The following is a 27554-nucleotide window of genomic DNA, read 5'->3' on the forward strand; positions in this document are numbered from 1 at the left end:
GGTTGCACCCTAGGGAGACAGCTCCAGTCGCTGCTCACCACACTCGCCAGAGAACAGTACAAACAAGATCTTGGGAAGCAGCCGATCTCCAGCTGTACTGTGTCATTGCATACACCCAATGGCACTTGAGAAACCTAGTAGGAAAGGGACAAGTTATGGGGAATATAGAACTATTTAGGCCAAACTTTAATCTTGTGGAAGTCAACAGGAGTTTTGCTACCAACTCTTGAGAATCACAGAATTTTCTCAAAATACAAGTATTGGACTCCACCTCCCTGAGTTCTCGAAGTGCCCAGCCCAGTCCTGTCCCAGCAGGGATCAGCGACGTGGTCTGAAAGAGAATATACTTGATGCTGCTTCCACAGTCAAGTGATTTCTATTTTAATGTCCCAAGAAAGAAGATTTTGCATAAAAGCATGATAGTGGGTGAGGGCTTGGATGAGACAAGCCTGGCAGAGCACAAATTTGTGCGGCTGATGCTAACACATGGCAAAGGGTGGAAACAGCGAGAAGCTGTCCCAGGGCTGCTGTATTTTGTGTATCCTGAGCTGCCTGCTAGTGAAAGAGCAGTGAAGATATTAACCTTTTAAAAAGCCCAGACAGTCCTGTGTTTTCAGCTTACTGGCAACCTCTTTGGAAAAGAAATCCTTCAGGTTCCTGTCAGCCACCAGAGATCCTTCCATCGAGCAAGGATCAAGCACTGTGTGCTTTCCAAAGCAGCCACATTTCTTAGCTGGTTTCCATTATTTTCTTTGAATTTATTGTGTTCCTCTTGCCTTTGCTTCAAGCACAGAAAACTTTCCGTTCTCTATTAATAGCATTGTTACTAACTGCTACCTTTTCAGAGCAATGTTGAAAGCTAAGCTATGACGAGAGTTGTGCTCCTGGAGGTGATGTTGATTTCAGTGACCCAGAATAACAAACCTGTGTCATGCTTTACTCGCAGGCAAGTGGAATTAGGCAGAACTCAGCAAGTCACGGGGTGACGTCTCCTCACAGAGCTACCAAGAGGCAAAAAGGGAAATGCATAAAGGAAAAAACAGCACAGAAAGAGAAGTCACAGAATATGTCATTTCAACAGGATGCATTTTATGTACGCAGGGCCTGTCTAGCGCTCTTGCAGAGAGCTGAATTCTGCCTTCACTTGCAGTATCACAGCTTGCTTGTAGGTTGTGGAGACGTGCTGCTGTTGCAAGTGTGCTATATCTGTCTAAGAGGGTCCCAGTACAACTGAAGAGAAATGAGGAGGAGGAGGAGGAGAAGGAAGAGTATTTCTAATAAAAAAGAGCACGGTAGCAGATCTTCCAGAGCGGTTAAGACAGAAAATGGCGAGTGTTTTATGAGCCACTGGAGAAAATGCAAACGGTCCCCGTAAATGGACATAATGGACTGTGTTCAACACATTGCATGTGTATAAACTCATAAAGATGCACTTAAAGAGCATCAGCGTGGTCAGCTCTTGACCTGGAAGCTTTGGGGGTTAAATATCACCGATGTGATGGTTTTATTTTGTTTTTTTTTTTCTTATGCAAAGCAGAAATTCAGTTCTTAACTGTTGGTGAGTCAGAGTTTGGGAGACTTCTTTCCCTAACAAAATAAACAAAACAAGATGTGACTATTTAACTATTTCAACAGCTGCAGAAAAAGGGAAGGTTGGGCAGGTGGCCACCTAGGCATTATCTTGCAAGGTGAATGTAGCAGAGCCATTAGCACGCTGTTTAGCTGCAGTCTGACGGGTAAGGTAACCGAATCTGCTGTAAATAGGCTGGACTAGAGCTCATTAGATCTCCAGTTTCGTCTCTGCCAGTGATCTCTGCCATCTCACTGTGTGACCTTGGGCAGCACGTTTCATCTCAGTTTTGCACCAGAAAAAACGGGACTGACAGTGTCAGCTTGCCTGGGGAAGGCAAAGCCCTCAGGACCCACAGGATATGGGGTGCAACCTCCTGGCACAAAAGAATCTGGTGAATGGTGTGGTATGAGGTACTGCTGATCTGCATTTTTTTCAGTGAAGAACGCGTCAATATTTTAACTTTTGCTGGCTCTCGAAACAACAGACCCAACTTGTGCTCAGCTTTCATGAAACAGAGCTGGGTTAAGTGCTAAAAGGTTTCTCTACAGAGATGCAGAGGCAGCAGAAGTGAAAGCTATCCCTGAACACTGCTGTGGAGTAGACTGGCACGTCCGTTCCCAGTGCTGGAGGCTGCAGGGCCTCCTCTTTGTCCCAGCTCCACTCAGTGACACGGGCTGGACTGAAGCCCAGTTCTAGAGAATGGAAATACACTTCCATCCCGCTTTAAATATGGCTCTAAAAAGCAGGTGAACTTTGCTGCTGAATTTTTAAAGAGACTCTTTAATGTTTAAACAATGCTGATTTTCTAAGGGTGGTTGGACACGTGTGAAAGAGGGCTGGAAAGCACCTTAGTGTGATGAGGCAGAGAGGGCTGGGCTGGCTGCGTGATGCTGCCTTTCTGCTACACCATGATCTTTCTCCTGCGCAGCGCTGAGTCTACCCCAGCACCTCCAAGACAGACCACAGGATTTTCTGGCCTCACTAACTACAGCGTTGCCACAAACACCCTTTGCAGTTTCTTCAGAGGTCAGCTGCCTTCATAATAAGGTAAACAGGAATAACAATACCATGAACAATCCCTACAAGTTTTTTTCTGCACGTGATGCACCATCTCACTTGAATTTCTGTTGAGTTTTTCAAATTTATGCCCAAAGATGAGGCATGAAAGTTGAGAGGAAGAGAGAGTTTGCAGTGAAAAGCCCTTGGTAATGGGGGAAGTGGAGGCTGGATGGCATCTCCAGACCAGATGCCCTTCCTGGCAGACGTTCTCCTTTCTCTCTGCAGAGACTGGCAGAAGTTCCTGGGCTGGGCTGCTGTGGGGTGAGAACTTCTTTCAGAGCAGCTCCCACGAGAAATACTGAGGGCTGAGGGCCAGCCCTGGAGGCAAGCACCCAGGCCCTGGAGGCAAAAGGACAGCAAGAGACTTCACAGGCCTTGGGAATGCTTGGGGAGGGTTGGCTCTGTGTCAGGGGAGAAGGCAGCCCGCTGACACTGGAACATGTCAAGGTGACCTCTTGGTAGCAGGAGAATATATGTTGGAAAACCGGAATTAGAGTCAGGGCTGCCTAGCAGAGGGAAGGATAGGATGTTACTCGCCAAAAGCTTGACCAGCTTTTATGACTAGAACAAAAGGAAAACTGCTACTACTAGGTCACAAAGCAGTAACGGGCTGGTGTAAGTTTTGTAGCAAGAGGGTGGAAACAGTATTTTTTTTTTATTATTCTGATTTCTCTGAGGAAATTTAACAGTGATGGAGGAACAGGAGAGAAATAGCGTTTCTCTGAAACAAAAAAAAAAAAGGTTGCATTCTGAATGGGAAAAGACAGCACTTATAAAGCGAGCAAAGATGTAGGCCTTGGATAACTTTGTGGTTTTCAACGCCTGGCTCTTCTGTGAAGGCCTCCAGGAAAAGCTGCCTGCTCTGACTCTGCAGGCTGCAGCCTTGTGTGCTTTGATGTTTGATGGCTCTGTGGGTTCATTGTCTACACAGCAGTGTGAGGCTGGTCTCCTTGGTCTGAGATAGCAGAACATTTCAGGAAATATTGCTCATCAGAAATAGGACTGCAGCTTCCTGAAATGCCTGCCCAGATTAAGGGGATGCTCTACAGCTAGAAGTGATAAGGAGACAGGAAAAGAAAAAGCAGCAGAAAATGAGTGCAATGTTTTTCAATAACATCACGCAAAGTGGCAGCTGGTCCCTAGGGAGATCTTGAAAGGAGATTTTGAAGGTACAAAACATTCCCAGGCTGGTCTCCCACATCCCTCTCCTCCACCAGTTCTCAGTGCCACATGCTCCTCCTGCCCCAGGACCACACACCTGCTCAGCAGCCATCTCTGCCACCTCGAAGTGGCTGCTGCGTGGGCGTTTCTTCCTCCAGTAGAGCCATATTCTCAAGGACCCTCACCAGATGGTCACAACTATCTGCTACAGCCCCACGGTTTGACGAACGGGGTCCGCTCTCACCATGCGCTCCAAAGCACGGGGCAAGTGCAGTCTCCCCAAGGTTTGTGAAACGACATACAGGTTTTCAGAAACAGTGGCAGGAAAAGAGGCTGAGAGGTGAGAACGCACCCCAGCGCCCTCCTCAACGCCACTTAGCTGGATGATCGCCTTTTACCTTGTCAGGAGAATTCAGTTACGGGACTGTCTGCTCAAAGTGTGAGTTCATAGCTGTGTAATGAATCACATAATAAACTGAACATACTCCACACAATGCAACGGTAGTGTTTAAGGACTGAGGTGAGCAGGTACCTCAGCCCACAAAAGCCTGATCTGCCCCGGGACGAGCAGGGCTGGGTCTTGCTTGAGAGCTGTGGCTCTGCCTCCTCCACCCAGACCCTGAGCAGGTTCCTTCTCCTCAGGGGCAGGTGCCAGGCTGGCAGGCTTGGTCTGTAGGCCGGGATGAGCTCATCTCCATGCACAGCCCCTCTTTTAAGGCCGGTAACAGCGGTAAATTAAAGCCGCCTACAGATTAGGGGCTCCCCCTGTTCAGCCTGCTGCGCCAGGCCCGCGGCAGCCGCCTAACGGGCAGGGAGCAGGAAACCCTGAGGTAAAACCTGTGGTAAAAAGCCCCACGGTGGCCCCCGCAGCCCCCCGCGGCTCCCGCCCCGCTTCGCCGGGACCACCGAGGGCCGGGCCGCGCCTCAGCCCCGCGCCGCGACATGGCGGCGGGCGGCGCACGTGCGCGGGGGCGGGGCCACCGCCCCCTTCCCTCCCCCCGCCGCCTCCGCAGCACAATGGACAGCGCTCTGCGGCGCCGCGCGCGTGAGGGGCGGGGCCGGCGGCAGGGCGGGGCCGGGGCGCGCGGCGGTTGAAGCGGCGTGTGGAGCCGGTGGCGGCGGCGCAGCGCAGCCGGGGCCGGGCGGGGACCGGGGCCGCCGCGCTCGGTATGGGCCCGGCCGGGCTCCGCCGTGCCCGCGGTGAGGAGGGAGGCGGCCGCGCTGGGCGTCCCTCGGGGGGTGGCCGTGGGAGGGGGCGCGGGGGGCTGAGGGGAGAGCGCCGGGGGCTGAGGGGAGAGCGCCTGCCTCACCGTGTGCCCGGGCCCTTCGTGCGGCGGAGCCGGGGCGGGGGGGTGGGGACGACGGCTGTGTGGGGGTGCCGGGAGCCGTTATCCGTGCAGCCGTGGGGAGCTGAGAGGGAAATTTTAGCCATGATCCTGCGGGGATCAGGGTGTGAGCGGGCGGGCTGGCTGAGGAGCGCTTCAGGTTGACTTGAGAGGAGGGGGGGGAAGCGGTTTTAAAGTTTGCTGGTTTCTGTCCTTCTTAGAGGAAGTTGGATAAACTGGGAACGCTTCTGGCCGAAGGTGGTTTGCTTCTCGCCCGCGGCGTGGAGGGAGTGGCGAGCGGGACCCGGCTCCTTTTGTGCGGGAGCGCAGCCCGGCTGCGGGCGTCCCTCCCGGGAGCGCGGCGCTCCCGCTGCTGAGCTCTCGCTGGGTCTGAAAGCTCAAAAAACCCACCCCCAAAAAACTGGCCCTGAGGTATTTGTAAACTCTAAGGCTGACCCTGGTAAGTTGCTACTAAAGGTATTGATGTATTTGGGTCAGCTTCTATATAAAACCCCACACTGGCTTTAGGGCAGGGTTAAACCAAGCATGTGCTGTTCTCTGGATCACTTGGCTTAACTTCTCCAAGGAGTAAAATCGGGTTGCGGGCAGCGAGAAGGGGGTTGTGCTGGTGGCACCACTTGTCTGGTTGGGCTTCACCCCCGTGAACAGCATACCTGCACTCGGAGAAGATACGGCTGCGAACTTAACTCGGGGCAGGCTGGAACAACTTTGTGCTGGTGCTTTGTGGTGCTGTCAAGTGACCTGCTGACTGGACCTACTCTTATTTTATGTGTTAAGCTGAAACATGTCTCCATTTTTAAACTGAACTCGGGTGTTGAACTACTGACTATAGTGTTGATGGATAAAATGGCCTAGTATGACTTCCTGTGGAGTAGCAAGGTGGGGAATGAGGGGCTTTCCTTCCAGAAAGCTTATCTGCTGCTGCAGGTTGGTAAATACCAGTGATTTAGTACGTGGCTGTGCGTAAAAGGTGGTTCTTTGCTGAGAAAATTAACTTAGGAGGTGACGGTGTGGAAGTATTAGGCACGAAGCTTATTTTGATACATCCGTGGAAGAAACTGCTAGCTTTACAAGGCTTTGAGAGCAGAATGCCGTATGCCGTTCCTTTTTCTTCTTCCCCTCTCAGCCAAAGAGACTGTTCCTTATTGTAAAGAAAGTGTGAATGCTGTTGTTTGAATGCTTGAGTTGCTTGTCTTTGGGTCATAATCTGCAAGGTGTACAGAGTGGTGGCCAGGTGCCGCAGCAGTGTGCTGGCTTGCAATCCTCCCTGCTGCTTCACCCCTGCACCATAGGTGTTTCTGAGGGGTAAGATGAAGTCCTGCCTGAGAAGAGATAGGCTTCTAAGAGGTAGTAAAGGCTTATGCTGGCACCATTCCACTTTGATGCTTCCTTATATCAAGCTACAAAAGACTTGTTCTCAAGTTCTTACATGAAAGAGCTCTAATAAATATCCTACAGCTTGGTGCTATCTTATTATGTGTGTAAAGCATCAGCTACTGTGTCAGCCTCTGTCTAAGTGAAAGGCATTTCAGGCAGAGGAAATGTCACACACCTTTCTCTCCACCTTGCTATAGAAGAGGGGAGGAAAGACTACAGCCCTGCAGAGTTCCCCTTTTTCTAACTGGAAAAAACAATTTGGCTGGGTGTTGCAGCTGGCTTTCACATGCTGTAAGAGCATTTGAGGAAGTCTGGAATTCTGCTATTTTAAGCAGTTCTTTGTCAAAAATGAAACAAACAAAAAAAATTGCTCAGTTGTTCTCTTCCAGCAGAAAAGCAGCCACCCCAGGTAGGAGAAGTTAATAAAGTCACTTGCTGCTGAGTTTCACCCTCCAACAGGCAGCTTTAATGTGGAAAAAGCTGAATGAGTTCATGGTAGCCTGGATGAGAATCAGGGGTTAGGGACTTTGATTCAGGGCTTTATAGATATATTTAATATATAAACTCAGTTTCTGATTTCCAACTGCCTGGCTGTATTCTGTCAAGGAAACCTATCCTAGAAATAGTAGAATAAAAGTTAAGCATATGGAAAATCCCTCAGGTACATAGTGGATGATTCTAAATAAGATGGAAACGTATAGTTGATATCACTGCCTCTCTTCCCTTTGCTGTGTCTGCGTTCCCCACGGGAGCCCTCACAGTCTTCAGGCTTGGCTAATCCGTAGCGGTAGCTTTGCCTGCTGTGGGTATGCCACTTCTTGTTAAGAATTCACCGTTTCTCTGAAATGCTACCAAAGTTACAGCAGGGAAATGCATGTGCCAGCGGGGGTTCGTATCCTTCCATTTCATGCCCCCTTCCATGCCCTCCTTCCCCTGGTGCGGTGCCAGCTGGTGTGTCTCAAGCTTATAATTAACACTCTGCCTTCGAGGGTTTGGTTCATCTGTGAGTTGCTGTCCGGGTTGTGGCGGAAGGGGGTACTCAGGCCAGCTGGACACTGCAGGGAGCTGCAGGCTGTTGAGTCTCCGTGCTGTTGGCGCTGCTGTCAGTGTGTCACGGGATGCTTTGTGAAACGTGGGAGCTGCTGCGGTTTTGTGTTCAGGTGTGCAATAACTGAAGCACTGTTAATATCTGATTCGGATGTTTAAAGTGATTATTAGCTCGATATGTTACTTCAATGCATTGGCAGCTCCAGCCTCTCAGAGTTTTTACAAACTGCCCTGGGCTTGGCCAGCTGAAATCGTGCTCTTCCCTGTGTTACCCGGTGAATGGCTACAGGTCTGCCTCTGGCTGCTGGGCTGGGGTTTCTAAGTGATCAAGCTGCAGTTAAGTGAGTCAATGCTCTTCAGCTCAGCTGAGTTTCCCAGTATGTGCTTTCAGGCAGATGCAAATAGGAAGTAGAGCAGATAGCCTGGGCCACTGTGTAGAGGCTGGAGTGCTATGGTGGATGTTTAAGGAGCAGGTGTGTTCTGTAGTTGTGTAGCTGCAATCTGGTTTTCTTTACAAGGTGCTTGAACATACCTGTTTATAATTTCAGTGGAGTATGAGACAGCTTTAAAAACATGTCTGTCTTTTTGGCTCTAAAGCCCCACGAGGATGCATGTCTTTAGCTAATGTGGCCCAGCTGCCCACAGGTAACAGCTGAAAATCTTGTGTTATTATCAGTGCTAGTCATCCAGGTGTATCTGTGTATCTGTGTGCCATCTTTCACTGCCTTTTCTGATTTCCTTTTTTTTTTTTTTTTTTTTCAGGAGTTATAGTGGGAGTCCGTCTTGCTTTGAGAAGCAGAATGACTGTCTCATACCTCTGTGTTGAGGAGAGGGCATAGAAGATCCCTGCACTTTCCCTGAGGTATGAAGGGTTTCTAGGGCAGGTGTGAGTTATCAGCTGTCTGTCTTCCACAGCTTCCCATGGATATAATAGTCACTGGCTCTTTTTCTCAAACTTTCCTCAGTACAAGGCAATAAACCTGTAGCCATTGGGTATTGCAGCTTCCAGGGAGCAACAGATCTGTCCAAGCAGCGTGGCTGAGGCTGTAGAACTACAGCTTGTGCCATCCTGTTCTTTAGTTGCTGGTGACTTCGTTTCTGGCCTGTGGGTGATTCTAGACTGACTGGTCTGTCCTGAGACTTCCTCCTGTGGAGGTCCCCAACCCCCTCCTACAGAGGTGCAGGAATTCCTGGTTTAGCAGGCGAGGTCAGAACGGGGAGCACGATCACAGCTAAATACGTTTGACGAGGCTTCTCTTGCTATATTTGCGCTTCCTCGGAAGGTTCCCGCGCAGCCTAGGTATCGCGCTTGCATAATCATATTACAGCGTGGCGTTACAAGGTGCCCTGTGCCTCTTGGCTCGGGTGTCTGACATGTAATAGCAGCCCAGGCTTCCTGGGTGTTTGCTTGTCCCTGCTCCGCTCGCTTCAGTTTGAGTCGGATGCTCTGCTGATGCATTCTCCCTGCATTTGCTTGCTCTGTGTGGACTGGCTTTTAGTACCAGTAAGGCTCCTAGAGATCCAGCAAGTCCTGAACGTTGCTCCTTGGGTAACGTGATCCTCTGCAGAGTGATTGTCCGATTGCGAGACCCATCTTCTACAAACATCCCCAGTTCTCAGGTACTCAAACTTTTTAAAGTCTTTTTCCCCGCTCCCTTACTTAATTTTACTGTCTAATGGCATTTTGCAAGAGTCTTTCTGAGGGACAATCTGTTGCCGTTTGCCTTTTAGTTCACATTTCACCTCCATTTTTGGGCTTAAAATATCAGGGATAAGTTGTCTTAATGCCCTGACTGTTGAGTTCAGGGCTACACTGCGCCATGTTGCTGAGGGCTATGTCTGCTTAGCAGTGGAATTTGAGTGGGGTGGAATCAGCAGTGTCTCAAACCAGCCATCCAGTCTTGTGTGTTTCTGATGTTCCTAGTCAGTATTAATAGGAGCGATATAAAGGAACCTAAAGGAATTGCAGAAAGCAGCCTAATAGCCTTTTTTTAATGGTTTGTGTACTTCCTTGACATGCTGGTGTTTGATGCATATTTGAGGGTTAAAACCCTAGCAAGGGAGTCTGAGGGAGGAATCCTGATGAGAACAGTGAGAGGTGGCTAGGAGGATTGAAATGCTGAGGACTGAATTGTTTCCATTGCGTGCGGTTATTGCCTTAGTTCAGCTGGAAGCAGTGGGCATCCAGGCAGTGGGATGTGATTGCTAGCTTAGCGTCAGGCATGTTCTTTAAGCATGCTGTTTCCTTTTCCTTTCTTGTAGTGTCTTTCTTTTAGGGTTAAAACAACTGAATGCTACTTTGCGCACAAAAGCATTTAAAATGCCGAGACATGGGAAGCCGTGGAAGCTTTTCAACAGGGGGGATTTTGCATTATGATGACTGCAAGTGTAATGCAGAAAAGAGGATGGGGGAAGGATTGCCCTTTGGGCTTTGCATGGCTGCTAAGACAGGCTCCTTCTACAGGCTACAGTTGATTCTGGCTTTACATCTTTGTTTTGTGCTTTAATTATTGTGAGTTTTGTTGGAGCTCTAGGTTGAATTTACTGCAGTGGTGTTGGGAAGCAGCAAAGGATGCTACCACGCGCTGGACACAGCACTGGACTGGGGCTGCAGAGACCTGCCTTTTGTTCTGTCTCTGCCACTGACTTGCCAAGCGATGCTGGGCAAGATATTCTACCTAAATTTCGTCTCCTCTCTATTTGTGAGAGAGTTAAGGCTTCTAGTAAGGTCTCTTTGTGAAAATCACTAGAATGTGTTGTGATGTTTGGTGTAGAGCATCTCAAATGTCCCAATTTCTCTCTTACAGGTGTGCAGTAAAAATGGTGCAGAAATACCAGTCCCCAGTTCGAGTCTACAAATATCCTTTCGAGCTCGTCATGGCAGTGAGTAATACTCAGCACTTTTACTTCCCCAGCTGCTAAGGGCTGCAACCTCAGGCCAGTGGGAGGTGGAGGACTGTGGTTTTGGCTAGCATGTTTTTATGGCAACCTTATGGGCACACTGCGGGAACAGAGGTTTAGCTCTCGTTGTCTTTTTGTCCTTACTTTAGTTTTCTGTGGAAAAATAAGGATCAACATCTCAGTATTTTAAGAGGTGGTTTTAGTCATTAAAGGGGGACAAAACCCCAACAAAACCCAGCCTTCTGTAATTACTTTCACAAGAAGGAAAAAACTGTGACATTCAGGTAAGCAGGGTCAGTTTGTGGCCAGACACTGTCTTTGCCATATCACCAAGTGCCATTCAGGTTAGAATCCCTCTAGATATGATCCAGATCAGTATTGTAGGATGTATGTATGTATCAAGAACTTGATTTGAAGTCATACTGAGCTTTTTTGATTTGGTTAAAAGCTAGAAATCTTTGGAAAAATTGTGTTGTTCTTCCCTGTTCATTGTGATTGAAATGTTGCGAGAGATCTCTCCAGATTTTGTGATTTTTCACAAGGGACTTGAGCACTGTAATTGAAGTCCTTTTGCTGGTAATGCAGAAAGCTGATGTGGCCATCGCAGCTTCCTTAGGTAGGGTTTAAAGGTGTTTGTGATGTTCTGGACTTTGTCACTGTCCTTCAAGGTGCAAAGAAGTCAAATATCCTTCTGAAAGTTCGCTGTTTGCGTTTCAAGGGCAGCACTGAGCACTTGGGCATTTGTCTGAGGTGCTTGCTTAGAGACTCTTGCAAGGCTTTGCTTTGTAATCTGTTGGGCATTTCGGTCTACCGTAGGGATCCCTGAGACAGTGTTTGCAGCTTTTAATGCACTGCTTTCTTCACTGTCTCTTCCCTGCTGAACAAGGACACCGGTTTTCTTTAGTCTAGTAGAGATCAAGAATGAAGATGGAAAGCTATAGCCATTTTGGGCAGCTGACATCATTCCCATGAATGAAAGGGAGGGCCTGATGTAATACCTTGCGTTCCTCTTGACAATGTTGCCTCTTCTAGATTCTGTTTCATCCAAGACAGCCTCCAGTCTTCTATGTCTGTAGTGAAAACTGGGGGAGAGATTCTTTGTTTGGTCCTGAGTGTGAATAATGGACCCCAAAGGTAGCAGCAGTTCCTCAGTTGAGAGTGGTTGCCATTCACTTTGGTCTCCGATCATCAGAATAAACACTTTTTTGTTTTTTTTTTTGACAATTGGGTTCCCTCCCAAATTCCTCCGCTTGCCATGTCCGTTAGCAGCAAAGCCAGCAACGTGCTCTAGAAGTGCCCCAACCAGTCTGGGGCTGATGATTGTGGTAGCGAAACTTTTCTGGCTGTTGTCTTTCCTCTCTCAGTGCATCATGTATTCCAATAAGACACCAGGAGTTGTTATGAAGATACTGGTAGGCTTTGCTCTGTGCATACCTCTCCACATTCCTGTTGTCTGTATTAGTAGGATAAACCTAACACCAGATGCCTGTCAATAGATTGGCTGCTAATATAGGAAGGCTGCCTCTAGACAAATCCTTTGTAAGCTCGTTAGCAGAATGCCTAAAGGCCAGTGTTTGATGGGTTTATTTTTCAAGTGGTTTAGTTTTATTTGCTTTCAGTTTTTCAGCATAACGGGACTTAAAATTCCCTGGGATTTCAGGGCTGGGACTGTAATGTCATCCTCTAGTTGTTCAGCAAACTCAAATTCCCATTGCCTTAGCAAAGTTATTAGTCCTCTTTCTTATGGAGTTACTTGTGTAGGGTCACCCAAAGGACTGTGCAGTGGAGTAGGGAGCTGAATATGGACCCCTTAGTCCCAGTGTAATGTTGTGTGAAAAGCGTGTGTTCCCAGCAAGATCTGCTTTGTGATGAAGACTGGCATTAAAAGCAGTGTTTCAGTCCAGTGGGAGTCCGTGCGGGCCGAGCTGGATGCGGGCTTTGTTATTGCCTTTGGTGTGTTCAGATGGAGTCTTCCACTTGTGTGGGGGCAGTGCAGCTTTCATGGAGCTGGCGGGCGCGAGCTGTCAGTCGCTTGAAGTTTTGCGGGGAGAGTGGGTGTGCAGTGAAGCCGCTTTGCTCCTCGGCACATGGCATTGCTGTTAATCTGCTTCAGCATAAATCTGACAGCAGCTTCCTCAGCACCAGGAGCCTGAGATTCAGCTGCTTTCATGTTTTCCCCTCAAATGCTTTGTGTGAACCTTTGGAGTGGCGAGGTCTCGTACTGTGGCTAACGGTAGGAAAGCAGAGGTCCTATGGGTGACCTCAGGACACCTCCTTATTTTACAGATCTCTGTGCACCCTTCAGCCTGATGCACTTGTGCTTGATTCCTCATCTGTGTCACGGGGAGGGTCATGCTACCTGTGGTCTGTTCAGGCTAGGTCACGAGGCAAGTAGTGTTTGCTAGGAAATGTATTTTTTGCCCAGAACCTCAGATTCTTGGACCCCACTAGAGAAAATGGCGCATGTGCTTTGCTCGGATATGAGGGCCTCAGAGCTAGGGTTGTCATAGTCAAATGAGGCAAACGATTAATTGCTTCCTGGCCTTGTTCAAACACACAGCGTTTCCCATGCCTTTTGTTGAGCCCCGCCGTCAGGAACACAGTTTATCTTCCTTGGACTTGTACAGAGTGCATCTGTGGGCAGCTCATCCTCCAGACAGCGCGGGGCTGTGCTTGACAGATGAGCTGCTGCTTTTACTGTTAATACCTTTGTTGTTGTGTGTCTCTGGATAATTGTCTGTGGATTTACAGTCTGCTACTTACTAATACTTCTGCAGCTTGCGGTCTGGCATTTGCAGGCAGTAGATTTGACATATCTTCCAAGTCCTCGGAAGGACCACCACATTCCCCTTCTTGCTCTCTTTGCCAGTCCTGTGCACCTGAGGAAGTAAAAAGGCATCAGCTTACCAAGTCTCCTCTGGTCATTCAGGAGCTTGAATTTTTTTCTTTTTCTTGTTAAGAGGCCTCCCTTCTAAAAGGATTTAAACAAAGGATGATCTTTCCACACCCATCCAAATTCACAGTAGTTATTTTCACCTGCTTTGTTCCTAATCTGCACTTGCATTAAAGGATCAAAAATGTTATGCTTTTCAAATTATAACCAGTGCCTGACATCTTTATCCCTTATACTTGAAAAGAACCTTGACATTTGTTATGCTTTGTTAGCTTGTCATATTTTCTTTTCCATTTATCTCTTTTTTCTCTTTTTTTTTTTTTTTTTTTGTCTCCTTTTAAATGGAGCTGTTCCCTCAAATGGGGCCTCTCTGGGCCTGATCTTGTCGTCTCTTCAGTTAGATCAGCAGGCTTGAGATTGCATATGATTCCTGATTCTATTTCACAGCCAAGAAAATCCCCACTTATAGGCACACCTTTTGTTTTCTTTGTGTAGTAGTTGTAGTTTCAAAGCTAAAAGTTTCTTGTTGTGTTTTTTTTTTTTCCTAAAATGTTATAACAAGGAAAAAATCCAGAAGAAGAGGTAATTCTGCCCCATAGCTTAATGAGTGATAACTTACTCTGATGTAAATCGTTGTGAGCTGCCTTGGATGTACGGAGATGAGAATCTGATTTGGGTAAGCAAGTCCAAAATGTGCAGTTGTACAGGAAATGGAGCAAAGAGAGATGTATACTTAGTATTATTTGTTGCTGATGGATTGTTAGGTTAGATGAGAGAGTTTTAGCTTTGATAGTAGTAGGGAGTTGTGTTCCCATTAATTTTGGTAGCGCACTCAGCAATTGACACCTACCCTTCTCACGTACCCTATAGCACACACCAATGGGGCTTAGGATGGCTCCTAAAGCTGCAGACCTGAAATAACCCCCCAGAGACTCTTACATGGTCTTCAGTACTTGATGTATATTTGAGCTGCTGCAGTAGTGGGGTAAATGAGAAACCTCATGACAGCACTGCTGTCAGTTGTTTGATCCTCTTGCCACCCTTACAATGCGCTTCACATTCAGCTCCTATTGCTGCTAATGGCAATTTATGGTTTCTGCTGCGAGTGAGGGGTCCTCCTGCATGGCCTGGTACCGAGGGAGGGGTAAAGGATCCTGAAAAGGGGAATGTTCTGCTTGCAGGTTTTATGCCTTGAACCAAATCAAACCTTTACCACTTTACTATCTGAAATTTTTATCTTTTCCCTCAAACAAAAGCTCTGTAAAACACAAGTAGGATAAAAGCTGGGCTTATAAAAAGCTATATGTGAGATATACATATATATATATGTGTGTAACTTGACACTTAAGCTTACTGCATACAGGATATCAGCTTTATGATTGCAGCCTTTGAGAGGTGTACTACTGTTATCTAAAAAGACATGATGGTTTGGAATAGACAGAACAAAGATCAGGCATGTGGAAGTTTGCAGCAGCATCAGCTCTCATCGCGTGCACCAACTGCACTCTGTGCTTAAGACAAAACTGCTGTTGAGCCCCACATGTGCACAATGTGAGTCAGTGCCTCTTTCTGCTTGACCTCATTTCTTGGTGCTGCCCAGGGCGTGTGTTGACACGTACGTGAGCAGCTGAGCTCCTAGTCTCTTGGAAATGCATGTATGGACAGCGGTGGTGTGTGTTTCTGTGCACTGCTTGAGTGGAACTCTTCAGTCTAGGGTGCTTCTGCTATGTGCAACGTAGGGATGGGGGGCTGTTGTTGTGGGTGCATGTGTCATGTACAGGCGTTTCTTTTCTCGAGCATCTCTTGGAATCCCCAATAGATCTGTTAGGTGGCAGCTCATGGTTCCCCTGCCTGTGTCTGCAAGTGAAAGCTTGGTCATCTGAGGTCCTGGCCTGCCACCTGTACTTCCGAGCAGCTCTCTGACTCTCTTTGCTAGTTTTAGCAGCAATTAAGTGTTCTTTGTGTTTAGTTGATCTGGATTTGTTTATTTTTCAGGCAAGATAAAGTAGGAAATTAATGGCATGTACTTCTGTTTCTTCTCAGTATGGTTTGTGTGTCAGGGGTGCTAACAAGCTGGGTGGCAGATTTGATTCAGGCTGCAACTGTTGCAGGTTTATTTAGAGTCAGAAATTACTTCATGTGGAGTAAGTAGCAGAAAGTATTCCTTCTCCGTTGTCTTTACTCTCTGATGCTGTAACACGGCGTTGTAGCCCATCAAAAGCAATGATCTGTGGCCCCTGTGTGAGAAGTCTTTCTCGCAGGCCTGATGTTACTGAAGCAGTCTTGCTGATAGTCACTGGATTGGACAGGGGTCCTCACTCTTGCCGCTGAGTAACCCAGCAGATCAGCCTTGACTACACTGGGAAAACCGCTTTGCAGTCACTGAAGTTTTTTGCTCATTTACAGCAGTTGAGGATCCGGCCACCAGTACCGCACACGAGTCAAACATCCAGTATGACTAAAATCAAAATGCATCATTTATTTCACAATCTTCGCGACATTCTTTTGTGCCAACAGTGTTGGGAGGCTTGTATATGCAGTCTGATTGAAAGCAGCTCCTTGCTATTTTAGCTGTCAGGTTGAGCTGTCAGGAGGAGAAACTCAATACTGAGGTTCAAGACCTGACAGCTAGAATTGCTTTCCGAACACCTTTTCGAAATTATTTTTATTTGTGCCTTTTCAGCGCCAACATGCTTTGTGTTAAGGATCTTAGATCTTTAAGTAGCTTTATTTCGTGACTGTTTCCTGTTGCATTTAGTACATTGAGTGTATAAAGAGACTGCTTAAATCCTGATACATCATGTGTGCTATCCTCTCTAATGCTGTGCTGCCTTTAAGGATTCAATATTTCACTGACAGATGCGGTGATGCTTTTGCAACAGAACTTATGAGCCCTCTCTTGCTAGGTAGGCACCACAGTGTGGCCCAAACAGCTTGCAGTACATGTTGGTAGCAGATAAAATGGTGTATGTGTGTGGTAAGAGATGAAATGGTGTGTGAAAGCAGTATGATGTACAAGCAGACTGAGGTCTAGCACGGATCACGTTAGTTCTGTGGGTTTGTTTAGAGTGACAAGTTCAGTGTGCGTGTTCACAGCCCATCCAGGTCTCAGAAAGACTGCTGCTGTCTTGCTACATAAGATGGGCAGACTGGCTGTCTGGGTCAACTACAGTGCCATATCTTACAGTGCCTACAGCACAGATGTACCACAGAATGTATTTTTAGAGGTTCCTATATACTTAATTGTAATAACAGACTGGAATATCTCCATCTGGAACTCCAAGTGGTTGTCATTACTCTAGTATCAGCGCAGGCTGGTTTTAAATAAAGAAAAGTAGAATCTTAACTAAAATATTTGATGCCAGTTCATAGCCTTCGCTTTCCAGTGTGAGCTCTGGAACCAGAAGAGCACTTACTGCAGGACGAGCAAGGCTGTTTCTGGCAGCTGGAATCCCTCTGAAGCAGTAGCGATGGTGCAGCTGATCAGAGGTCTTTGCAGAGTAACTGGAGTGGAGCTCTAAGCACAGCACCTGTAGGAGCACCAGAGAAGGTTCCAGCAGTGGCCTGCTACCCACTGTGTCCTTGGATAGCTGCAGATGACGCTGGGTAGTGCTTTGCAGTGTGTAACCTGTGTGCCCAGTGCTCAAAAGCTCCTTTGGAGCGGCTGTGATGTAGATAATGACAGTTTTCAGATACTGTCTAAAATAGTATTTCTGGTTAGCAATAGACTAGAGATTGAGAGAGAATCAACATGCAAAGGGGAAAATGTTTCAAAACAGTTATTCTTTGGTGTTCAATCCATGTCACGTATAACATGAAACGTCCCGATAGCAATCTGAGCAGTAGTTAAGAACTGGATGCTCCCTACAAAACCGAATCTGCTCTCTCTGGCAGGATTGTTAGGTCTATAGAACTTGCCTCTCGGGTGCAGGCAAATCAGCTTTGGATGTGGATGGTCTGTCTGCAGTCATGGTCTGTGCCAAGTGTTTTAAAGAAGGTGGCTTCCCTTCTCTCTCCTCTTTGTCATGTTTTGAAGTAAGCTTGTTGTGACTGTCAGAAGCTACTGGGTTAACGTTTTATGCTCTTATGGAGGATCTGGTGTTGACTCAAGACATGATGCTTCAGTGTGACTTGATGGTTTGAAACCATGCTGTCAAGATACACTATAAATATCCCATCATCTTACTGCTGAGAAGGATTTGGCAGCAGAAGTCTGAAAGTAATGATCTCTGTGTCAGCTGGGATGATTCTTCACAGTTGTATTCTTGCATTTGGTCCCTGTGCCCTGCCACCACCTCCTCCTGGTATTAAGCGGGTTGAGAGTGAGCAATAGTCAGGCTAAACAAAGAGCTGACATTTCTCTTCAGATTATGGTGGGGGACAGTTCCCCTCAGGCAAGTAGAAAATGTTTGGTGAGTGCTGTTTGCCACAGCTGCTGGAAGTGGATGGAAGAACTGCTGATCGATTCAGAGTTCTGGAGAACTGCTGGCAACATCTGCACACCTGGCCTGCTTAGTGCATCTTGTGGGGACCATAGGGGTGTCTCTGACAGCTTTGCATTGCCACCACTAAGACTCCATTTGCTGGGCAAGAACGGTTTAGGAGCGCGTGGTGCTGGCACCATGTGTGGATGGGAGAGAAGATTTACACTAATTCAAAGAGCCTGCACAGGATAGTCCCTGTTTTCTTTAATCGCCTTCTCCAGCTGCTACATGGAGGCTTACTGCCTTGAAGGGTGAGGTGTGTCTCAATCTTGATGTGATCAGTGCAGTCTAGTGCTGGAATGGATGAGCTCTAAAGCATGCTATAGTTCAGCAGCACAGCATGAGGAGACACAACATAGCTGGAGGGATCACTGTTACCTTGCATTCCAGTAGTGACTAAAAGAGCCTTCTCTCTTCTACTGAAGGTGTAGGTGCAGAAGACAAGTAATAAGCTCTTGAGCAGGGACTAAAAGAGGTGAGAAAATTTGGAATAATCATCAATTGTTACATCTCAACCAGAATGGATTTTTTTTTTTTAAACTACGAAGCACAGCGACCTGCCCAAATTTGACCCTGAATTATTGCCACTTTGGATAAATTCTCACAGCAGCTTCTGGTGATGACAGATTGTCCTTCCAACTAGGCATTACTTCGTAAGCCAGCCTTTTTGATTTTGGGGTGACTCACTGAGCAGTAAGTGTGTGCTGTAACACGTGACTGCTGTGGCTTGCTCTTTAAGGTGCCAGCCACCTGAGATGTCTGCTCCCTTGCCTTCCTATTTTGTTGTACCTGTCTCTTTCCACAAGGGGCCATGGCAGGTGTGTCCAGCCAGCAGTGGCTCCTGGATAAGGCGTCGCTTCCCCAGCTGTTTGTAAAGGCCAGCGCGTGGTGCTGTTTGGGACTTGAACTGATGACCAAGTTTCTTCTCTCTGGTAAGCAGAAGAGAGGGCTACAGCAGAAAAGCTTGAATGCGGTATTGCTGCTTCTCAGACAGGAGGTCAAGCACGTTGGCAGTTTCCTGAGTTAGCTTTGGACAGCTGCAGTGCATGTCCTGATTTTAGTAGGTTTCTGTGTCACTCGGTTGTGCCTGTATTGTAATAGACAGCTGCTGCTCCTTGAATTGTTTCTTTCACCAAAATTTGAAGAAATGAGGCAAATTATTGGCTGTAGTCCAGGGAGAGAGAACACTGGGTCAATGTTTGTGGACTGGGTGCTGTGGTCCAGTGGACTTTTTGCTGGCAAATCTTGTCCTTCTTTCCAGCAAAAGCATTTTTTCTCAGGCCCTAAAGACTTTCTGCAACTCTGCAGATGCTCTGCAGCTCCTTAAAATGAGGTTCCCTTTTCCCAGACCTCAGTGCATTTCTGCACCCCAAATATCCGTTTGATCCCTCCCCACTCCCAGTTGTTCCATTTGTATTTTATCTTGCACTATGGCCAGCTAGAAGCAGGTGTCTTTTCTAATGATGACAAAGCAAATGGACTATTGTGCCTGGTGAATACGATGCTGACCCTGTGGCAGCAGTTAGACTGAGCGGTAGGAGGAACCGCAAGTTGAAATTATTACTTTTTCCTAGAAGGCCGTAATATGAAAACACTGAATCTGGACAGAGGTATTTATTGTTAGAGCTGCTCAAAAGCTACTCCAAATGCATCCACTTCCTACTTAAAAGTGGAGAGGAGTCTTGCTTCTCATCTGTTTCCAGAGGGATGATGATCTGGACATCTTTAGCTCAAAACTTGCTATCTTATCTCCTCCTCATTTCCCATTCATCTGAACATGGGATGAAGAACATAGGATGCCATGATAAAGGAAGAACATTTTCTTCATCATGGCAAACTGCACATGGCTGTAACGTGACCTTGTGGAATCTCATTAATACAGATTTAAACTCTGTGGTGGATCATGAAAGTTTGGAGTGTTTTAGCTCTTAGCACAAGGATGAAGTCTTATCCTGTAACATTCTTATAATACTGACTGTAACGGTTTCTGTCTACGTCAGGTGAATAACTGTTTAGTTCCTTCGTGTTCTACAGGATATAATTTTCCCCAATAGCTGAGCTTTTACACTCTTGAAGATCCCCCTGAAGTACCTCTTGGCATCATACAGGAGTCAGTCTGTGGCTTTTCCATTCCTGTGCTCTCGCTTGTATCTGACACAGCAGATCTCCATGATGCTGTCACTACGGAAGCCCTACCAGTGTGGGAGACAAACAAAACAAACCCAACCAACCAAACCCTAAAGACATGGTGGCTGTGCAGCCACTTCAGAGCATCACTTATCAAGCAGAAGATGAATGTTTTCCTGCCAGCTGCTGTTCCAAAATAGCTCGGTGTGTTTCTGCATGATTTCATGAACAGCAGCATTTAGCACGCAGGCTCTGTGTTATTTACTTTGCTAAAGGGTCGGCATGCTGATAGGGAGACTCCAAACCAGTTTGCCCCTTTGCTGTGTATTAGTGAGAAGGATGAAGAATCACCTCTCTTAGGTGACTGCTGTGGGGAGAAAGTCAGAACTGCTGCCCTGGGAGTCAGTTTGTAGCTCCAAGACTGAGAAGATAACATTCTGTCTAGGATATTCAGGTAGGAAACTAGATCATCTAATAAAAGCTGCCTCTTGTTGGAGCACACTGGAACCACTTGGGACCCAGCAGACATTGGGCTGGGAGAAACTGCCAGGAGCTTCCATGTGTGCAGGAGAGTTTGGGTTTTGAGGTGTTTTGTTTCATGTGGTAATTCAGTGTTTGGAAGTCCCTGTTGTTTTGGATTCCTAAGGCCTCTGTTGTGTAATTGATTTCAAGGTTGCTTGCTAGAAAAGGCTGTTGAAACCCAGAGAGGAGAAACAGGAGTAGCTGTTATCAAGGATCCTGCCCTCCAGCCATGTTCTCTGGATCCTATAGAAAGCAGCAGCGATACAGCTATTGTCAGTCTACAAGAGATGAAACTGGAGGGGGGAGCAGGAACACACTTGCACTGTCAGTATCTATAACACCTTGGTGAAGGACTTGGAGAGGACCTCTGTGCTCTGGAGAGGAAGGGGTTCAGCAGGTGAAATAGAGGGCTTGTAGAAGAGGGTAATTTCCCATTTTGTCTGTGGTTGTGAGGCTTTAGAGTGTTACTTTTTTTGACACTTGTACTCTTGTATAACTTGTTTTTGTTTGGCATCTGGCTGACCTTCAGGGCAATCTCTTCTCACAGATGCATTTCTTTGTACTGCTTATTGTGTATTTGACCAACAGTCTAGGACACTCAAGTGTGGCTTCCTTGCTTTGTCCTCAAAGGCTCCCTTCTCACAAGGTACTTCTGTCTGTCCCAGTTGGTGATAGGTAAAAGCATTCAGATGCATCTCCCAGGAGATTGCAGGGCAAAAACTTGGTCAAAGCACTCTGAGTTCAATGTCAGCCACATCACTGTTCATGGATCGTTTGTGGGTGTGACTAATCACTTGTCAGCTTCTGTGGCACTAAAGGATCTTGGGCTGGGGTGCAGATGTCACTGTCAACAGTTTGAAATAGTCTTGTCCATGCTACTGCTAGTCTGGCTTTATGTGGGGAGGATCCCTCTCTCCAGCACCCCGTGCCCTGGCAGACCCCCTGTGCACACACATGTTCCTACAGCACAGGCGCTTTGGGATAGAGGCCAGTGGCATGTTCACGCAAACACAGGCGCTGCAGCCTTGCACAAATTGCCCTCGTCTTCCTTTCAGTGTGAAAGGAAGATCTGACACTACTGAAACCTTGAATATCTCTTATGATTTTCCTGCATGTTTTAACGTTTTTAGCTAGAAATTTTCACTTGTAACTTTTTAAATTTATTTTCTATTTTTTTAAATTTTTTGTTCCAACAGGGTGTCAGCTGTATCTAAATGATTTTTTTCTTTTAACTTAGATGCACCCAAAACCGGTTGGTTATGTTCCCATAACCCAAATCCCTCTGTCTTCACCCAGCACTCTTGTGAAATGTAACGTGTAATTTCAGTCTGAGGGAGATGACTGCAAAGATATAAATGACGTTTGTGTGTTGGTCACATTATGTATCCAGTCCACTACAAAACCCCAACATTGCACTTTTTTTGACAACAATTCTTTTGCAAGAAATGCCAGGAAAATCAGCTTGGTTTAGGGGAGGATGTTGTTAGGGGGCCTGAGCCAGCATCTCTTGTGAAATGGTTGGTTTGGGTATGAAGAGAGCATGTTAATCTGAACCTTTAAGAAAATGATTCTTGTAAACTGGATTGTTGAAATAGTTTGCTTGGTAAATCAGGTGGGTACAGTGCTCTGGCTTGCCTAGATGGCTCCTGCAGCTGTACAACTGCTTGGGGATTTTCTTCAGTCGGATCTGGTGCGAAGTCAATGCTAGAGACCGATTGCACTAGAAAAGGAGCCCAAACTGGGATTGGGTGCGACGTGCTGGCTTGCTTGGGCTGGAGGATTGGCAGGAGGTGCACGAAGTGCTAGCTGGCTCTGCCTGTCGATTCTAATCCCGGTGGGGTTTGGGAGGGAGGGAGTGGCTTCATGGAGCTGTTCATTTTATATACATATTTGATCCTGTTCAAGCCTTTGGTCATCAAGGTGGTTGTCTTAAAGCGGTATTGTGGGTATGCACTCAAGAGAAGATGCAGTTATTGCTTCTGGGGAAGGAGAGGCAGAGAAGGGAGAGACAAGTCTTAGTTCCTATATACTAGTCAGCGCAGCATTGCTGCAGCAAGGAGGTGGGAGAGCAAATGCCGGCAGATTAGCAGCCAAAGCTGCTCATATTAATTACTCTGCGACTTCCAGTTGACCAGGATATTCTGTTGTTCACCTTGCACTCTGCAGAATCATAAAGGAGGAGAAAATAACAGCTAGTTCTGACAATGACTTGGATAAAAAAATTAAGTATTTCTCTGTCTTTATAACCTCCCTCAGTTTCTGTGTTGGAGCAGAAACGTGCTGTTGCACATAGACTCCGGTGGTGTTAAGAGAATGCCGAGTGCAAAGGATGGGTTGCTCTCCTGCTAGCTCAGTCTCCTCAGTGATGAGAGATCAGGCGTGTTAACAGGATGACTTCGTTGTGACTGCGGCGTGGTGCTTCAGCTGTCCTTCATATGATCTTCGGCTGCTGTATTTTTAGAGTTGTTGTGCAAAGAAGATTAGCAAAGGACTTAATATCAATGTGTGAAAGGGATTCTTTCTCAAATATGGAAATGTTCCACCTATTTAGCTGATGGGTTAGGGCCATTACCTTAGTTATATCACCAGGGCTGTGCATAGACATGTGCGCCTCTGCCCTGACCTTTCTTCATTCTCCAGATGTTGTTTAGCTGTCCAAAACAGTGACTGCACACTGTTAGTGGTTGTCCTGGTCTTGGTTTCACTGGGTTTAATGACAGTTTATTGGGAAGTTTGTCTCCAGCTGGGTCAAGTGCCTCCTTAGTGGAGAAAGAAATGCCTGTGTGTTGAGATCCAGTGGCTTTATCTTCAGATCAGAGCCAGAGGTACCTGGAATCAGTGGTGGTGTATGGGGCTTCAGGTTGGCCATTGTGTGCTCTCAGTGCTGAGGAGGCACTTACAGCTCAGTATTCCTGGTGAAGCTGTTGAAGTGAGGCCTTCAGCGGGTGTCTGTCCTTTGATTAATCGCTGTCCTGGTAGAACAGCTCTTATTTCTCTGCAAACTCCTTCAAATATTCCTGGTGCAGCTGCACCCCTGAAAGAGTAGAGGATGAGAAGCTGAGATCACCCTGCTTGGGACTTTCTTCCAGTCCAGCTGCTTTGCACCTCTTAAATTTGTGGGAAATGGTGAGTAGTTTGGGCAAGAAATCCTTGGTCAGCTGTAAATCTGACCTAGAGAAATAGATGGTGTTGGCTCAGCCTTTGCTTCCTACGGTTAGTCCTTGCTCATTTGAATGGGGAGCCCTGGAACATACCATGTCACCTGCTTGCCTGGAGCTGTGAGCTGAGGTGGTGGAGAGCGTGGAGAGTTCAGGCAGCAAGGGGCAGGGTGCTGCGCAGGCCAGGAAGGCCTGGCACCCTTTGCAGGAATGGAGGGGTGGGATTTTATGGGTATTTGGGTGGACTTGTGGTTCGCTGTCAAGCGTATGGACAAACCTCGTACTGTTCTCATGGGATCTTCTGGCACTCAAGGTGTTGTCTAGCCTCTGCGCTAGCTGCTGTTTTCCAAAAGCAATTGGATTAACCCTGTGTTTAGGATAGAGTATCTATAAGTGTGTTAAGGGCACATGTAAGGAGTGGCATAGGACAAACAGTTGAAAAATAGTTGCTAAATATTCTGGTATTCCAGTGGCCTACAAAGGTGTTGACAGCTTTCCCTGTCTGAGTGCTGAGACTCTCCTAACTAAGAACGGGTAGCCTGGAGAGACTCTTGCTTGTGTGTGCTTGCATAAGAAAGGTTAGCAAGGTAAAGGCTTTGACCTCAAGGTAGCACTAGGCGGTGGTTTGGAGCCTGGAGGATTGGGAGAGGGCAGGTGGAAGCACAAGTAGGAAGCATTAACTTTGCCTGAGAAGATTAATGTGCTGGCAAGCGCAGATACCGGAGAGCAGGTAATAAGGGATGCAGCCCTTACGCTCTGTGACCCTTGAGGAAGGTGCAGGACACCAGGAGTGGGTAGCTGGGAGCGTCCTGTGGCAGTGCCTGACGTACATCCGTGAATTCCCATCATAACACATTCAGCTTCTTAAAGCAGCGAGTGAGGTTTTGTTATACGGAGCCAGGTGGATTGGGGCTGGAAACAGTCACTTGGCTGGGAAGTTTTATATTTATCTAAACGGTTATAGTTTTTCTTGTGATCAGGAGTGAAAAGCGCAGGGAGAGACCTCACAGATCTGGGGAAAGTTCTTCACGAAATGTGGCAAAGCAAGCAGAACATTACTCGGTGACTTGCAGAGGATGATGTAAAGACTTGTGCACTTTGTTTATGGCCGGAACTCCAGCTGGTATTCCACTTGCGCTTTCCTCCTGATGCTAGAGCAATAAGATAATCTGAAATAACTTCTGTTCCATCCAGAGGTCTAGAAGCAGGAGATATGGAATGTGTCCTTAAGTGCCTGAGCTATTTTAAGAGCAGGTATTATTCACAGCACCAGGGTACATGAATACGTACAGGGCCGACCAGCCTGCAAACTGCTTGCTAATGGAGAGTGCAGCCACCCTGAGCGTGCCCATGGTGCTGAGTGTGTGCCGACAACTGAGCTGATCTTGATCATTATCACATTAATATTTTCTTTTGTGGTAGGTAAAAATGTTTTTTATATATAAAAGTGTAAATACTTTTGAGAGAATTGTGTGCTGTATAAAATGGTTGTGTCTTATGAAGACTGGACGATGGCAGCAGCTCGTAGAGGTTAGGCTTGGCTGTGGAATGGTAGCCAAAAAACCCACCCCATGACCGAAATGGTGTAGCTTTCTGAGAGAGTGCAGTGAAAGAGAGCATGGGTTCTCCTCCTGTCATGGCTGTAGTTGAATCCTGGGCTTCTTGCGCAGCATGTGCTAGTGTTGCTTCAATTCTATATTTACAATAGCATCACAACACGTGAGACACTTAATAAATCCAAGGAAAACGTTCCATCCTGCAAAGATCTTGCAATAAGTATAATGAGAGATGGAGACATTAGGGAAAGAGGAGTAACAGCAGGTACTATTTATGCAAGTTAACTTTGTTTGCTGCAAGTGCTGTGGAAAGCTGGATTTTTTTCTAGAGCTGATAAAGTAGCTTTGGATAAAAGGCTTTTCAGAGGGATGTGGGTTAATTAAAACAAGGAAGACTTCAGAATCAGAACAGAATTGATTTAGAAGTGGCTAAATCAAGGAAAAAGGATGAGCCAATAGTTGCTGGTCTTACCCTTGATAGTCTAGGGCAACTAGAACTATTTGACACATCCCATTTTAAGGCACAGGAGTATTAAATATTTTTAATTAGCTTCTTCATACAGGTGATATGTCTGACTTGAATTTTATTATCTCTGGGTCAAGCCTTTAGCTAGCAGAAATCAGCAGAGCTGTGCTTGCTTTTGCTAGCTAAAGATCAGGTTCCTGATGTCTAAGTTATTGCGAGTCCCTTCCTAGTACCCTGTAACAGCGGGCTTTTGTTTCTACTTCACGTGTGAAAGACAAGATGCGCTTACCTTGACAGCTGACGTGAGCGGAGGCTGGCTCTGTTCATAACTATTTTGCTTTAACTTCAACCCCAGCGTTGGCTCCCCTTTTCTCAGAGGTGAAGGGCCTCTGTTTTCTTGGACTTTTACTGTAAGGGAATTAATTAATTCAGAAAGGGGTAAAGTTGATCTAGCCAGAAGCTGAAACTGGCTTTGTTTGCACTTCCAGGCCTATGAGAAGCGCTTTCCTACGTGTCCAGAGATCCCAGTCTTCCTGGGGAGTGAAATCCTGCATGAATCCAGGAGTGACGACGGAGCTATACATGTCATCGAACGGAGCTGCAAACTGAATGTGGATGCTCCTAGGCTGCTAAAGAAGGCAAGGGGAACGTCGGGGACAAAGCCCTGGGTTTTGTTGGCTGGCTCAGATAGATAAAGGCTCTTAAAGTTGCTCTTTCTCTCTCTCTCCTCCCCACCCTCCCTTTTGGTTCTTCACCCTTCCCAGATTGCAGGGGTAGAGTATGTTTTCTTCATCCAGAAGAACACAGTGAACTGGAAAGAGCGAACTCTCCGCATTGAAGCCCACAATGAGACTTTTGCCAACCGTGTTGTCGTCCTTGAGACGTGTAGCTACTCAGTAAGTGCTTGTTTCTGTTTGGCTGTGAAGGAAGCGTGGAAAGTCATGCACTAATATGTAGGGTGAGGTTCCCTGAGTGAATATGAACGCTGGACTGTAGCATGCTGGAAGGGCTGTTGGGTCTTAGGGTGCAGGCTTTTTCCAGTGCTTTTGCAGGGCTTGAAACATTGTTAGGTTGATTGTGATTCTCCAACTGGAGTGTTAGGCCCTAGGGTGAGAGCAGAACACAGAGGTGGTGCTCCAGAGCTGCCGGTGTTTTCAGAGTTTCTTTTTGGTTGAAATTCAAGTTAATAAAAGCATCTAGAGCTTGGGCATGTATTTAGATCTGGATATTTAGAAGGAAACCCTTAATGTTTATTATGATGAGGGCCAGAGGGTAGTCTGGCAATTAATTTTGCCCACAAATAAGTGAAAGTTTTAGCACCTTGTGAGTGATCTTCATGCTCTGAATATCTGGAGAAAGGTCTCGAGCCCTATCTGTGGCCTGGGGTGTCTCACTTTGTGGCTGTATCTTCAGTAACAGTGTACCATTTCATTGTAATTGTGCTATTAGGGCTCAGTCACCATTAAATAGCTTCATCTTTCTGGAAGCAATCAGATACTGCTTTTTGTTCCCTGAACAAAAGTCCAGATCCTGTTACGTACCTGCCCTTTTGGCAACTGGACAACAGCTCAGCTTCTTGGAAGTAAGCAAACTGTAAGTAGCTTCTGCTTCAAGCAAGACAAAGCACTGAAAAGCTGTTAACGTTTTGGATGGTGAGGAGGTTTCCTGAGTCAGACATCACTTGGTGGCTATGTGGGTCTTCCTAAAGACTACAGTAAATCAAACTTCCATCATTGTGAAATCCCTGACAGTTCTGAAATGCTCCCAGGTCAACTCTGGAGCTGCTCAGGCAGTGTTGCACTTGCTGATTTTTGGCTGTGTTACCTCTGGTTCCTTTGGAAGGAAACAACAGCAGCTGGGCTTTGGGGGGAAGGGTTTTCCTGG

At 46.8% G+C, this 27554-nt stretch overlaps 1 protein-coding gene across 2 annotated transcripts in view; it reads left to right on the top strand.

The window, feature by feature from the left end:
• Nucleotides 1-10383: 10383 nt before the first annotated feature.
• SEC14L5 (SEC14 like lipid binding 5) overlaps nt 10384-27554 on the top strand; it is a 32546-nt gene continuing 15375 nt past the window's right edge. For both annotated transcript variants that reach the window (XM_009961846.2, XM_009961847.2), the window contains exons 1-3: nt 10384-10446; nt 26159-26308; nt 26435-26566. In XM_009961846.2, the coding sequence (XP_009960148.1) occupies nt 10384-10446; nt 26159-26308; nt 26435-26566 (345 nt within the window). The remainder of the gene's footprint in view (nt 10447-26158; nt 26309-26434; nt 26567-27554) is intronic.

The sequence above is a fragment of the Leptosomus discolor genome, chromosome 14 (genome assembly GCF_034619465.1).
Source record: "Leptosomus discolor isolate bLepDis1 chromosome 14, bLepDis1.hap2, whole genome shotgun sequence".
Taxonomy (NCBI): domain Eukaryota; kingdom Metazoa; phylum Chordata; class Aves; order Leptosomiformes; family Leptosomidae; genus Leptosomus; species Leptosomus discolor.